Genomic DNA, 12,696 nt, shown 5'->3' on the forward strand with positions numbered 1-12,696 from the left:
CTAGGGCATGGTATTCGAAATTTAGTTCTTTCATTCTTAAATTGGGTTTTACACAATCCATCTCTGATCCTTCAATGTTCTATCATCGTTCTTCTCTTGGTCTAACAATCTTACTACTTTACGTGGATGATATATTAGTCACTGATTCTTCCTCATCTTTGTTACAATCTTTTATTTCTAGTTTCAAACATAATTTCGAAATGACAGACATGGGCAATCTTTCTTATTTTCTTGGTATGCAGGCAAATAGGGGTAAAGATACACTAACTCTTACTCAACACAAATATACTAATGATCTTCTTCATCGTTTTGGTATGATGGATTGTAAATAGTGTCAACACCAGCATTAACAGGTAAAAAGTTATCCAAATCAGATGGTGAACCATTATCATACCCTCAATATTTAAGAAGCTTGGTAGGAACCTTACAATATTTAACTATGACTCGTCCGGATATTTCATATGCTGTAAATCAGGTCTCTAAGTTTATGCACGCTCCATCTTCTGTTCATCTCATAGCAGCAAAACGAATACTTTGATATCTAAAGGGTTCTTCGCAAGATGGTCTTCGTCTTCATCGAGCTCAATCTTCTCCTTTACTGGGATTTTTGGATGCAGATTGGGTCGGATCACCAGATGTCCGACGCTCCACCACTGGATCATGTGTTTTCTTTGAACCTAACCTCATTATGTGGGCTTCAAAAACTCAGCCCACGGTGGCCCGCTCCTCCACTGAAGCTGAATATAGGGTTGTGGGCCACACGAGTGCTGATATAATTCTGAAACCTGCTTCGTGAACTCGGTGTTCACTTACCTACACCACCAACAGTTCATTGTGATAACATAAGCACAACATACTTGACACTCAATCCTATCTTACATTCTCGAACAAGACATGCGGCAATTGACTTTCACTTTGTTAGAGAGCAAGTGAAAGATGGTAAAGTGCAAGTGAAATTTCTTCCTAACAAGTCTCAAGTGGTAGACATATTCACCAAAGGATTGTCAACAACTCGGTTTAATGAATTAAGATTCAAGCTCTCTCTTATTCAAGGTCGATCGGCTTGAGGAGGGTGTGTTAGTATAAAAGTATATACATTGTATTTATCCTTATTGATAAGGGTACTCATGTAATTGTAACTCTTTTACTTCTTCTATAAATACATCTCATACCCTACATTTTAGGGTATCTTGACTTCATAAATTCACACAAAGCTCAACCAACAAAAATTGCACTTTCTCTCTCTAGAAATTCTTTCCAATTAGAGAGATGAACTGAAGATGATGGTGGTTCTGGTGGTGTTGACGGCAATAGATTTTTCGATTTGCCGTTGCAAGTGGAGGAACAACCGTTTCCTCTTCCTCGTCGCAATCAACCATGGATCGATTATCTCAATAATAGATAATCAAATGATTTAGAATCGATTAGATAGTTTTACTAGTTGTAATGGATTGAGGATAAATAGTTATGCCTATCCAAATGTAAGTAGACTATCTTCATGGGTTTGGGTCATTGATGAAATGGGCGATTCTTTGATGATAAAACCAACAGAAACTCTTTCTCTCTCTAACACCATGAAAAACAAGAATAAGGCTGAAATAGTCATTGCAGTTTTGAAACTGTTATGTATAACTTTTTTTTCGGGAAAGGGAGTCCAAAGTGCAACCCTGAAAAAAGGGAGTCCAAACGGCAAGTCAATTATGTGAAAGGAGGTCCAAACAGCAAATCTCCCATACTCAATTCAAAAGACATCTCCTATGCAACACTCTAAAAACTTTAAAATAACTTAGGTGTCATTTTCTAGATGGGTAGATTTGCTTTTAATATTGAGTGGTTAATTGATATCTTCAAAAGAAATCTCAAATATTGAGTTTCTTCTTGAGATATCTCAACATTAAATGATGCTACGTCATTTTGTGATCTAAATTGAGTGTTGCATTGGAGAGAGTTTTTCACAAAAACTCAAAAAATCTTAGGTGGTACTTTGAGTTTTTCAATTTGAGTGTTGCATTGGAGATGCTCTAAGGAGCTGAAGACTAACAAGGATTGACTAATCATTTTTCACCAAAAAAAAAAAATTATAGAGAGTTTTGACCAAATTTTCCTTCTTCGCACCATGGATGATTATCGTACATCGATTTGAATGATTTATTTTCCCAGTTAACAGTTACTAAATAAAGAAATAGAATAATGGATTAAGTGTCCAAATTTTATAACAGAAAGAATACAAGTTGATGTAATATTGTTTTTAATACTCAATATTTAACTAATTTTTACTTAGAAAAATCAACAAAAATAAAGAATAAATTAATCATACTTATTTGCTACATTGAACAAAATTCTTTACCATCCACCGATATTTTTATCTCAGCCGTTATGTAATTAGTTTCAATATATTATTGAAAGATTGTTCATTTCACATAAAGAATTTTGTCTAATAAAAAGAGAATCTACTTCAACAAATGACCATACATAACATAAAAATCAGACTGGAAAAGATGAACTATTAGCTGCAGCTTTAATAAGGGGTTTTAATGATAAAATTGATCCACATTAAAATTAAGAAAAGGTGGAGGTGCATTTGAATCTTGACATCCACATCAAAATTATTCTTTGACAAAATACTCATGTCACTAAAGACCAAATCTTGACTTACCAAATGGAATTGATTTTGGTATGATCCTATGACACTGTTCTAGAAAGACAGTTGAAACTAATTATTCCCCTAATGAAGGAATACAATTAGTTAAGGAGCAAATCAAGATTAATCACAATATAGGTGGCAAAAGATTGACCTTACTCCAATATTAAATGAATTACTCCATAAATTAGTTTTCATGAATTAAGAAGGCAAAAGACTAAAAGAGGCACATTGATTCTTTTATCAAACATTTTTTTAACCTAAAAACCCGTTTTCACAATAACAAATTGTATACCGTTTTCTTCTTTTTCTTTTTCTTTGTTGACATATAAAGTTACTGAAGAAGATACTCTTCTTTGTTGAATTTTAACAAATTATACATCGTTGTATACCGTTTTCTTTGTTCAAATCAGTTATAAAGTTTACAAATTAGAACAAATAAGATACTCTTACCGACTTTTTGAAAATTCAATTAAATAAATGCAGATAACCTTATTGGTAATACAACGAATAAGTTACTGAAAGACTTTTCCGACATACTAATCAAATGTAAGAAACTTCGTCTGAATGATAAAAAAAAATGTACTTTCCTATAATAAAAAAAAAACCACCATAAACAAAACCAATTTCCTCCCCTCGGTATTGGTAGCCCCATTTTTATATCTTGTCTTATTAAATGTGAAACGTAGTTGAATGATGAAAAAGGTTTTAGGCGACAATCTAATAACTGCTGGGATGCACTCCCATAAAAAAAAATCACACACACGGTAATATGAGTTGGCATTGCCAGAAATAAAAAGATACTTACACCTCATTCACACGTTTTCTCCTTTTGAGATTGAGAGAGAATCCCCAAATCCAATTTTATATTCTTCTCCTCGTATCCATATTTATTACTTCCTCTTCTTCATCAAATTTTCATATCCAAAATACTTAACCTAGAAGAAAAACCCATCCCATTTATATCACTCTTTAGGAGACTTTTATCTATCCTCTCCCACCAAATAAAAAAACCCTAATTCTTGAAACAAACAAAAAGAAAAGAAAATATAGCAACTCTACTTGAGTCTCTTTCACCATTCATATTTCATTTGCAACCCTCTCTCTCTCTACCCTCTCTCTCTCTACCCTTTCTCTCTCTACCTTTTTTGGGGGAAAAACCATGAGGAGTCAGAAGACCCTAAGTGCTGAAATGAAAACTAGTGATTGTGATGGTTTATTTGATGGCTTTGATGATTTACTTGATGTCCCAGTGGAGGATGTTCAAGTGGGTGGGGGAAGTTTTGACAATTTTCAAGGTCTTAGCTCCCTACCACAGCAGGATCCCATTGATATTTGCTTCTCAGTTCCTGTAAGTACTAATTTTTACTCTGTTTTTTTTTTTTTTTTTTCTTTCATTAGTTAAACTTTTGATTTGATTAAAATAATAAACCCAATTTTCGTTCGCTCCCATTTTCTTTTACACTTACGTGGCTTGCTGTGATTCGGACTTCAATGAATAAGAATAATCAGAAACACAAATTACTACAATCAACGTCTGATTTTTCGTTAGAGTTTGTCTAGTTTTTGTTGTTTGCTAGCATTATTCTTATTTTAGCTAGTGAAACCTGGATTATGCTTGTTTTTTTTTCTTTAATTGAAAATGTTAGATTAGCCTACTAGAGTGGTTGTCTCCTAAACCCTAGAAACAGTGAATTTGTGACTCAGTCCTCTGTTTTTTGTTTGGAGTTATTTTAGGGGTTTCAATTTCATTTGAGAGTTTCCTATTTGTGATACCGTTATTTCCGTCCGAGTTAACATGTATTTACGGTAAATTTAACATTATGTCATTATCCAGTTTAACTATATGGATTTGATTTATGACGTCATAGTTTCATAATCTGATTGGCTTCAAATTAACGTCTTAACTTACAACACAAAGCCCTAGTACTGAATGGGCCCTGTACATCTTACTGGGCCTAATTTTGCCCAAAGTTAATGGGCTTAGAGAGATTAATGGCGGAATTGGGCTATGTCATACTATTAAAGCCCATCTGCTTGTTAACATTTGCTTATTTGGTTTCTTCACTAAAGTCTTCTCTTCTTTTGTTAGTACGAAGAGTTTCCTCCACTGGATTGGCTCCCAACCTTCATGGATGACTCTTTCTCTACTGGAAGCACGAAGCTCAACCCCACCCCCACCACCACTACCACCACCACTACCACCACCACCACTACCGCCACCACTACCACCACCATTGATAACCAGAACGGCAACAACAACAACAACAATGATTCTCATCAGTTTCAATCTTCTAGCCCAACATCTGTCTTGGAAAGCAGTGACTCCTACTCCGGTGAAAAAAACATTTCGCTTAATGCAGACATGTTTGTCGAAGCCCGTGCTCGTAGCATAAGCCCACCACCCGTTTCATCATCAAAATCCAAACGATCATCAAAGAAGATGAAAAGGAATAAGAGAAGGAAGATAGACCCACTTCTGTCAAGCCCAGTGGATCAAGATACTGTTCCATCCATTGCTGCAGTTAGAAAATGTTTGCATTGTGAGATAACAAAGACTCCTCAATGGAGAGAAGGCCCATTAGGGCCCAAGACACTCTGCAACGCTTGTGGTGTCCGCTACAAATCGGGCCGTCTGTTCCCCGAGTACAGGCCTGCAGCAAGTCCAACATTTGTCCCTGAACTCCACTCCAACTCTCACAAGAAGGTACTGGAGATGAGAATCAAGAGCTAGGTAGAGATGGAGTAAACCTTCCTACTTGTGGGTTTTTTTTTATCATTTTTGATAGGTTTTTTTCAGTTACAGTTAGTTTATTGTATAGAAATGAGAAAAAGATGAGGAGTTAACCAATAGACTAACAAATTCTTTTTAGCAAGTAGGGATACTGAAGAAAAAAGTTAGTGATAGGATGAGTTTAGGGTTTAGAAGGTTAGTTAGCTGAAGTTTCAATCAAGGAAAAAAAAAGTGTGATGATTATTTATTTTATTGACAATTCTTTTTGTATTTCTGTTTCGTTTAGAAAAACATTTCTTTGCTGAGGTTTGAAAGCAGTAGGTAGCTCGGCCTTGGGTTGAGACTTGAGAATAAAAGTGCATATGGGCATTTTCATTTGAGTCCGATACATTTCCTGGGGATATCTGAAAGCTAGTCCTATAACCTTAAAGATTAACTCCGTTTTAACTATAACTTGTGATCAACTCACTGTTTTGGTCTTCGTAAGTATCCGATAGTTCATTTTGGCTCTCAACAGGCAAAAAAGTTACAGCTCTTTAGTGAAACATTCTTAGGGGCAAAAGAAGAATTAGTTCTCAAAAAACTTAAACTCAATTAAGTCTCCCCCATCTCTCCTTCTCTCCTCCATTTCAATCTCTTTTTCCCCTTCATCTCTCCTTCTTGCCGCCTCATCATATTCTCCGATGAAATTATCGATCGATCAATTTTCCGACGACCTTCAAACGTTATAATCAGTAATAACTTTTTTCCTTCATCTTCCTTCTCTCTTCCTCTTCTTCTTCCTTTTTATTCTCTCTTCTTTTTCCTATTTCTTCTATTCTTTTTCTGTACACTCTCTTTCTCCTCTTACTGTCCAACGAAGGAGAGGAGCCCATTTGTCGGACTTTTGGTTTCCAAACCTTCTGGTTTGGAACTTCAGACGAAGTTCTAGTCGACCTTCATCAGGCGTCCATCTAGTAGTTCCAGATCCAGACGAAGTTCTATAAACCAGATGTTCGACGAAGGGGTTCCTCCCCTTCGCCAGACAGTGAGTAGAGAGTAGAGAGTAGAGAGATAGAGAGAGAGAGAGTCGAGAAAGAAAAGGAAGAAGGGATAAAAAATTGGTTGTCCGATCACCTCCATCGAAGAAGATGAGGTGACGAAAGGGAGAGATGAAGTGATAGAAAGAAATGATGAAATGAGGACGAGGAGAGATGAGTTGGATTTAATTGATTCTAAGTTTTTAGAGAATTGATTCCTTTGGTCCATAAAGTTATTTGCAGAAAGAGTTAGAAAATTTTTTGGCCACTGAGAACTGAAATGGTGAATTGGTCACAAATTAGAGGCTAAATTTGACTTAACCCAAAACTTATTGTAAGTCAGGTAAACTTTTCATTAACTTCAATCAATTGTTTCATAGCATAATGCATGCAAATTCCAAAATTTGGGTCCAAGTAGAGAAAACATTCACTCGGAAAAATTAATATAAAACAAATCCGTTTTCTGACACTTTTGAAACTGTCGACATATTTTCTCATATTCTCCTTTTAGCCATTTTATGTTGACAACATATATAAATATGTTATTACAAACGGTTGACAACATATGTAATAACGTCTTAGCTTGTTATAAAATGTCGACAACATACTACAGATATAATGCGTGGCCAAAATATTATATGTCCGTCAATAAGTTTGTCAAATACAAAAGATAATATGCATTTGATGATTATAAATATACAATATCTTCAATTTAAAAACATATGTGTAGTTTGAATATATTTGAAATATTTCATTTAAAAAATGATTATAACTACAAAAGAATTGCATTTACTTTGAAGAAAAGGAAGAAACTAGGCCCATATATTGCATTGGACACTATCATATCTATATTTGAAATTTGAATGTTATAAAAGTGTACAGGATAACTACTATCAGATACAAATTTAAGTCTCTTAAGTTTTGGATTATTTTTCAACAAAAAAAAAAAAAAAAAAAAAAAAAAAAAAGTTTTGGATTATTTTCTCTTTTTCTTTATCGAAAATATACTCGGATTGGATACCAGATTTTTCGATATCATTGAGGCTTAAATTTTCTTTGTTTTATAAGGGGAGATAACAAAATGGTTAAAAAAATTTAGTAATGGCAAGGGGCCAAACAAAAAAGAAATTTAGGGGCCAAACAAGATTCCACCCCACTTGTGTACCCATAACATAGAGATGTTACCCGAGTTGAGACTAGTTAAGTTAAAACTGGCAAGGGGCCCAAATATGCTTCGACCCCACTGTTTTTAACTCCACTAACTTCTCTAAGTTACTAAGAGTGAGATAGTGAAATAGGTCAGGTCCAACTGTTCATGCTACCAAATTCCGACCGCACAAATCCAATATATCGTTCTTGAATCCCTTAATTTTTCCTGAAAAACAACCATCAACTAACTCGCTCAAAAATTAGTTGGCCTTAGATAGTTCTCCTATTTCTTTTTTAAAGTTCCTTCATCCACAATACTTTGACAACAAAGAAAACATCTCTTGTACTTGGAGTTTGAATATAACATAATGAAAAAAGTCAAAATTTCGACAGAAGAAATTTGGGTTTCTTCGATATTTGAGTTCTTTGCTCCATAGGTTTTAGGTTTCTGAGAAGATGTGTGGATAAACAAAACTTACATAACCATGGTGGTCCAAGAGGAGGGATACCACTACCAAATAGCAATAGGCTCTGCCCGCTTTACCTTTCCCCTAGCGGTCCTTAGGGGTAAACCGGCAAATGAGACTACAACCTAATAATAATAATAACCAGAAAGGCACAAAAGCAAGAAAAAAAATACCAAAGCCAAGCAACATTTTTATTTTTACAGAGTTTTGTACTTGTCAAATTGAAAAGTATATAAGAAAAGAAGACAAGTTTCTTCTGTATCAAACATCATTTCTTACATATTCAAACCATAAATTGCTTACTAGCACAGCTACTACATGAGAATCTATGCGCACTTGTCTCAGCACCAATTCATTACTAATCCTGCAAAAACAAATAGGAAGAAGTGTTGAGATTCTATTGCAGCACAATTCAATAAATCCGTTGTCATCTAATTATATGATCACTGTTCTGAACGATCAAAGATTTAATCTTAAAATTCTGCACACTGCAAATTCGTAACTTTACTTGCAAACTATCAAAAATACCAACAAAACATGCAAAGAAACCTTGTTCCATTGCAAAATGTAATCCGTTCTTCGAACTTGTAACGAAACATTAAGTTACGCAATTATAAACACATCACCTTGTTGTAAAGGAAACAATAGTCTTTAAAGTAACATGACTATGTAAAAATTTCTCTTCGAACAAGAAAAAATAGAAGTAAAAGATCCAAAATAAGCAAAAATAGTGACGTACACTTTGTCTAAGTGATTTGACTGCTAGACTCTCTTTTTTTAGCCTATAATTGCGAGTGGAATGTGGAACACGCTATGATGGAAAATGAATGGGCAATCTAAAAGAGATTAAACATGTACGTTTCACCCATCGGATAGACCAGGGTTTGAATCTTACAGTGTCCATAAAAGATGCTAGAAGTCTAGAACAAAAGGATAATCCCTTATTATTGAAGTAAGCCAAAACGACATCAACGAAAAATACCCTTACTTAGTTATGGTTCGTGTATCTAAGCTTCCCAAATAACCGTAAAGTCCCCAAGCAACTTGTGTATTATACAGATGCCAAACACTCAGAATTCACTATCAACACTCGTTAATACCATAAGATGGAGTTCCGTCGGTTTCAACCTATCATTCTACCCAGCATATGATCACGGCATCACGCAAACAATTTTAGATAGCATGCTGAGAGATAACTTTTCAATCTAGAATCACATTGTAATTGAACACGGTAAAATTATCGATACTGCATCTTCTGAAATACTTGATATTTTTTGTAATCTAACAGTAATTGGGAAGGCAGAAGACATGAGGAACAAATTTCATTGATAAGCAAAAAAAAAAACAGTTCAAGGTTTTCACAAAAGTACTTACTTGACCTAAACACATAAACCCCACCTACCAATGACTAAATCAACTAGGACAATGTCAACAAATCAATACAACATCATAACCCCAAAAGAATTCAAATGGTAAGCGAACAATTGAAGGTTTCTTCAAACGTATTGTTAGACCTAATCCCCTAAATTCTACCTAAAGAATGAACAAATCAACTATCTCATATTTTCATCAAAAGAAATAGAAACCATTCTGGTAATCACATATAGATGAAACAAAACTATCAATTGGAAGCATCAATTAAAATACCCAAATTTCTTTTCTCTCTCAAAATTTATTCATCAACACAGAAATTCAAAGTAGATATCATCAGAAAGAACAAAGGAAACTGATTCTTAATATACATAAGCAAGAAACAGTAAAACCCTAGAGAGAGAAAGAGATAATAATAATAGTAATTTTAGAGAGAGAAAGACCTTTAATTGTAATAGAGTTCAAGACCCATGCCGTCATGAATCTCGTAATCGGCAAGAGTGATATGATCTTTGTAGACAGTATACCACTTCTGAATCCTGATCTTATCAGCTCTGGTTCCCGTCTGTGAGGCAACCAACTTCTTCAAATCTCCGATCGTATCATCTTCGTTACACTTCACTCTTACCTTCTTCCCCAATCGATCATTCAATACTACCTCTATCATCTTCGATTTGTACTGCGATTCTTGATAAATCAAGAAAATAAACGAAGCCCTAGTTTTTTACTTGCGATTTTGCAAAGTCTCGCACGCCACCTAAACCCTATCTCTTTAAAAAGTCGCCACCGCCTTAAAAAGGGCTTACGCGTATTTATTTATATTTTCCTTGACGGGAGAAGAAGGGACTGAAATTATTTCACGTAATTCCTTTTTTGCCTCCTATTTTGACAAATTTTTCTGTGAACTCCTAATTTTCAAAAATTCAAAACTGATCATTTTTTAACGATCAATCAACTTAACAATTGAGATTTTTGTTTCAATTATAACCCTTTCCATTAAAGATAATCTCTTTCCGTTACTTCTTTCTTTCTGTCATTAAAAATGGTATTTTGCCACTAATCAATCGCCGACGACTTTACTGAGTTACGCTATCTTTTTCTTTTTTATCTTTTTTTCTTGTTCTCTTATGTATTTTCTCATTTTCTCCTTTTTTTCTTATTCTCGGTCCCCATCTTCTCTCTCACTCTCTCTCTATATCTCTTTCTAATCAATTTTTCTCTCATCATTTAAATCATATTTGGGAGAAAATCTCTCACATCTATTAAGGACGACGAAAGAAATCTTTCCTTCTCTGTCTTCCTCGCAACTTTAGCCATTTGTTATTTGTGAAGAATACAACAACAACAAAGTGTTGATGTCCCCCTTCATCGTCCTTAGCAGATCTCATAAAATTTCTCTAATTTGCTGCAAATAAAGTGAGATGGGGTTAGAGTGGGAATAAATAAAAGGTAATGAGAATGAGAAATAAAGAGATATGTGATGGGGTGAAGGAAAGAATGAAGATGAAGGATATCATACTAATGATCATATCTTTTCTTGTATGGGTATTTTTGAAAAAAGTTGATTTTGTTTTTATCCTTAAAGGCTAAAAGTCGAAATATCCGACACATATGAGGGTTAAACGGCGAATTCGTCAAAAAATTAGGGCCGAAACGAAATTAAACCTTATATTTTGACTAGAAGAAATGTTCGAGTTACCCACTGGGGATTTGCTTTGTGAGGGTGTTTTGGTCACCTCTCGGTTAACCCACAACCTTGACATCTTTTTTTTTTTTTTTTTGTTATTTATTGATTGGGCCCTCATGTGTGACTAGTTTCCCCAGTGGTCTCCTCACTAAGGGTGTGTTTGATATCTCCTCTTTCCATGGAAATAAAAGAATTTCTATGGAATTAGGTATTTCCGTCGTTTGATACAAAGTATAATTTCATGGCTTTAATTCCCTAGGGAATCTATTTCCGTGAATTAGCCCACTTTTAATTCCTTGCTCCACCCAAAGAATTAGTTTCGTGGAAAGTCAAAAATTAAAATAAAAATATTTTAATATATTTTGATACTTGAGACCTAATATTTATCTCCATATATGTTTTAAATGACATTTTACCCATACAATTTAGCAAAATAAACTTCTACTTATACATTGGGCAAATGACATTTTTGCCCTTCTTACCAAATGACATGTTTACAAAGTTGTTAAGATGACATTTTGGAACATTTTTACCCTTTTATAATATCAAATTGACATCTTACCCTTATGTTGTCAAAACAACATTTTTACCGTCGTATAAATCAAAGTGACATTTTTACCCTTATATGGTCTGAATGACATTTTTACCTTTATCTTGTAAAAATGGCATGTCTACATTTTTGCATTGAAATGACAAAAAGTTAAATTATATTACAAAATAGGGGTAAAAATATAATTTTGAAAACATAAGGGTAAAAATGTAATTTAGACAACATAAAGACGAAAATGTATTTTTGGTAACATAAAAGAAAAAATGTCATTTTAACTTCATAAGGAGTAAATAAAAGCTCTTAATTGAATATTATATTCGTAGAAGTTAGTTGTCAACCAAATAATATAGTTCGTAATTCCACAGAATAATAAATGACTATCAAACGAAAGAACTTTTATTTCCACGGAATAAATTCCGTGGACGTTTTTCCATGGAATAAATTCCGTGGACGACTTTCCGTGAAACTCTTTTATTTCCATGGAATTATTTTCCTGATATCAAACACAACGTAAGAGGAAACGTGGAGATGCCCTTTTGTATTTTTTATATATTAAATGAAAAGTCAAATTTTAACCTTCTAATGTGGGAGAAACTAAAAGCATTCAACATAATTGTTATTTGGTTCGGGCGCCTATTAACACCCAGTATGGACTGGGTGCTTATTGAAGAGACACCTAGTCCAGGCTCTATCCTAATTTTTTTTCTTCATCTCTTCTTCTTCATCCTTTTCTCCTTTTTCTTATTATTATGTCGGCATGGAAAAAACCTTGTTTCCAAACTCATCATCATCGATCTACAATGAGGAATTAGATAGAGAAAGAACATTGGTTTAGAGAGAGAAAGAGAATAAAACTATCATGGAGAGAACCTTGATACCAAAAATACCATGATCTATGATGAGGAGTTAGAGAGAGAAAGAAACATGATTCCAAACCCTTGAACCAGAAACACCAAAAATACCATTAAAAATATTCTCGGGAATGCTACTCTTGGGCTGATCAGTGTGAGACCTTAAGCAAAGTTTCAGACTGACCAGTCCGAAGTCGAAAGAGTTCAAACTGGACAGTCTGAAACTT

General features: G+C 34.3%; 1 protein-coding gene and 1 pseudogene across 2 annotated transcripts; one reads left to right on the top strand and one right to left on the bottom strand.

Moving 5' to 3' along the window:
- Positions 1-3,475: 3,475 nt before the first annotated feature.
- Positions 3,476-5,645, top strand: LOC147565626 (GATA transcription factor 11-like). The gene is made up of 2 exons (XM_086652133.1): positions 3,476-3,992; positions 4,734-5,645. Exons 1-2 carry the CDS (start codon positions 3,804-3,806, stop codon positions 5,373-5,375), a joined length of 831 nt encoding a protein of 276 aa, XP_086508259.1. The 5' UTR covers positions 3,476-3,803; the 3' UTR covers positions 5,376-5,645.
- Positions 5,646-8,180: 2,535 nt separating this feature from the next.
- Positions 8,181-10,179, bottom strand: LOC147565627 (ubiquitin-like protein 5 pseudogene; annotated as a pseudogene). Its single transcript, XR_015230243.1, has 2 exons — positions 9,825-10,179; positions 8,181-8,374 (listed from the first exon to the last, which is right to left on the bottom strand). The product of XR_015230243.1 is annotated as a ubiquitin-like protein 5 pseudogene (transcript).
- Positions 10,180-12,696: the final 2,517 nt, after the last annotated feature.

This window comes from Eschscholzia californica, unplaced genomic scaffold (assembly GCF_041429995.1).
Source record: "Eschscholzia californica isolate CP2 unplaced genomic scaffold, dmEscCali1.0.p SCAF_1, whole genome shotgun sequence".
NCBI lineage: Eukaryota > Viridiplantae > Streptophyta > Magnoliopsida > Ranunculales > Papaveraceae > Eschscholzia > Eschscholzia californica.

Excerpts from the sequence above, each read along its gene's own strand:
- LOC147565626 (XM_086652133.1), top strand. The coding sequence starts at position 3,804 with ATGAGGAGTCAGAAGACCCTAAGTGCTGAAATGAAAACTAGTGATTGT. Across the intron at positions 3,993-4,733 it reads ATATTTGCTTCTCAGTTCCT|TACGAAGAGTTTCCTCCACT; the intron begins GTAAGTACTAAT and ends TTCTTTTGTTAG.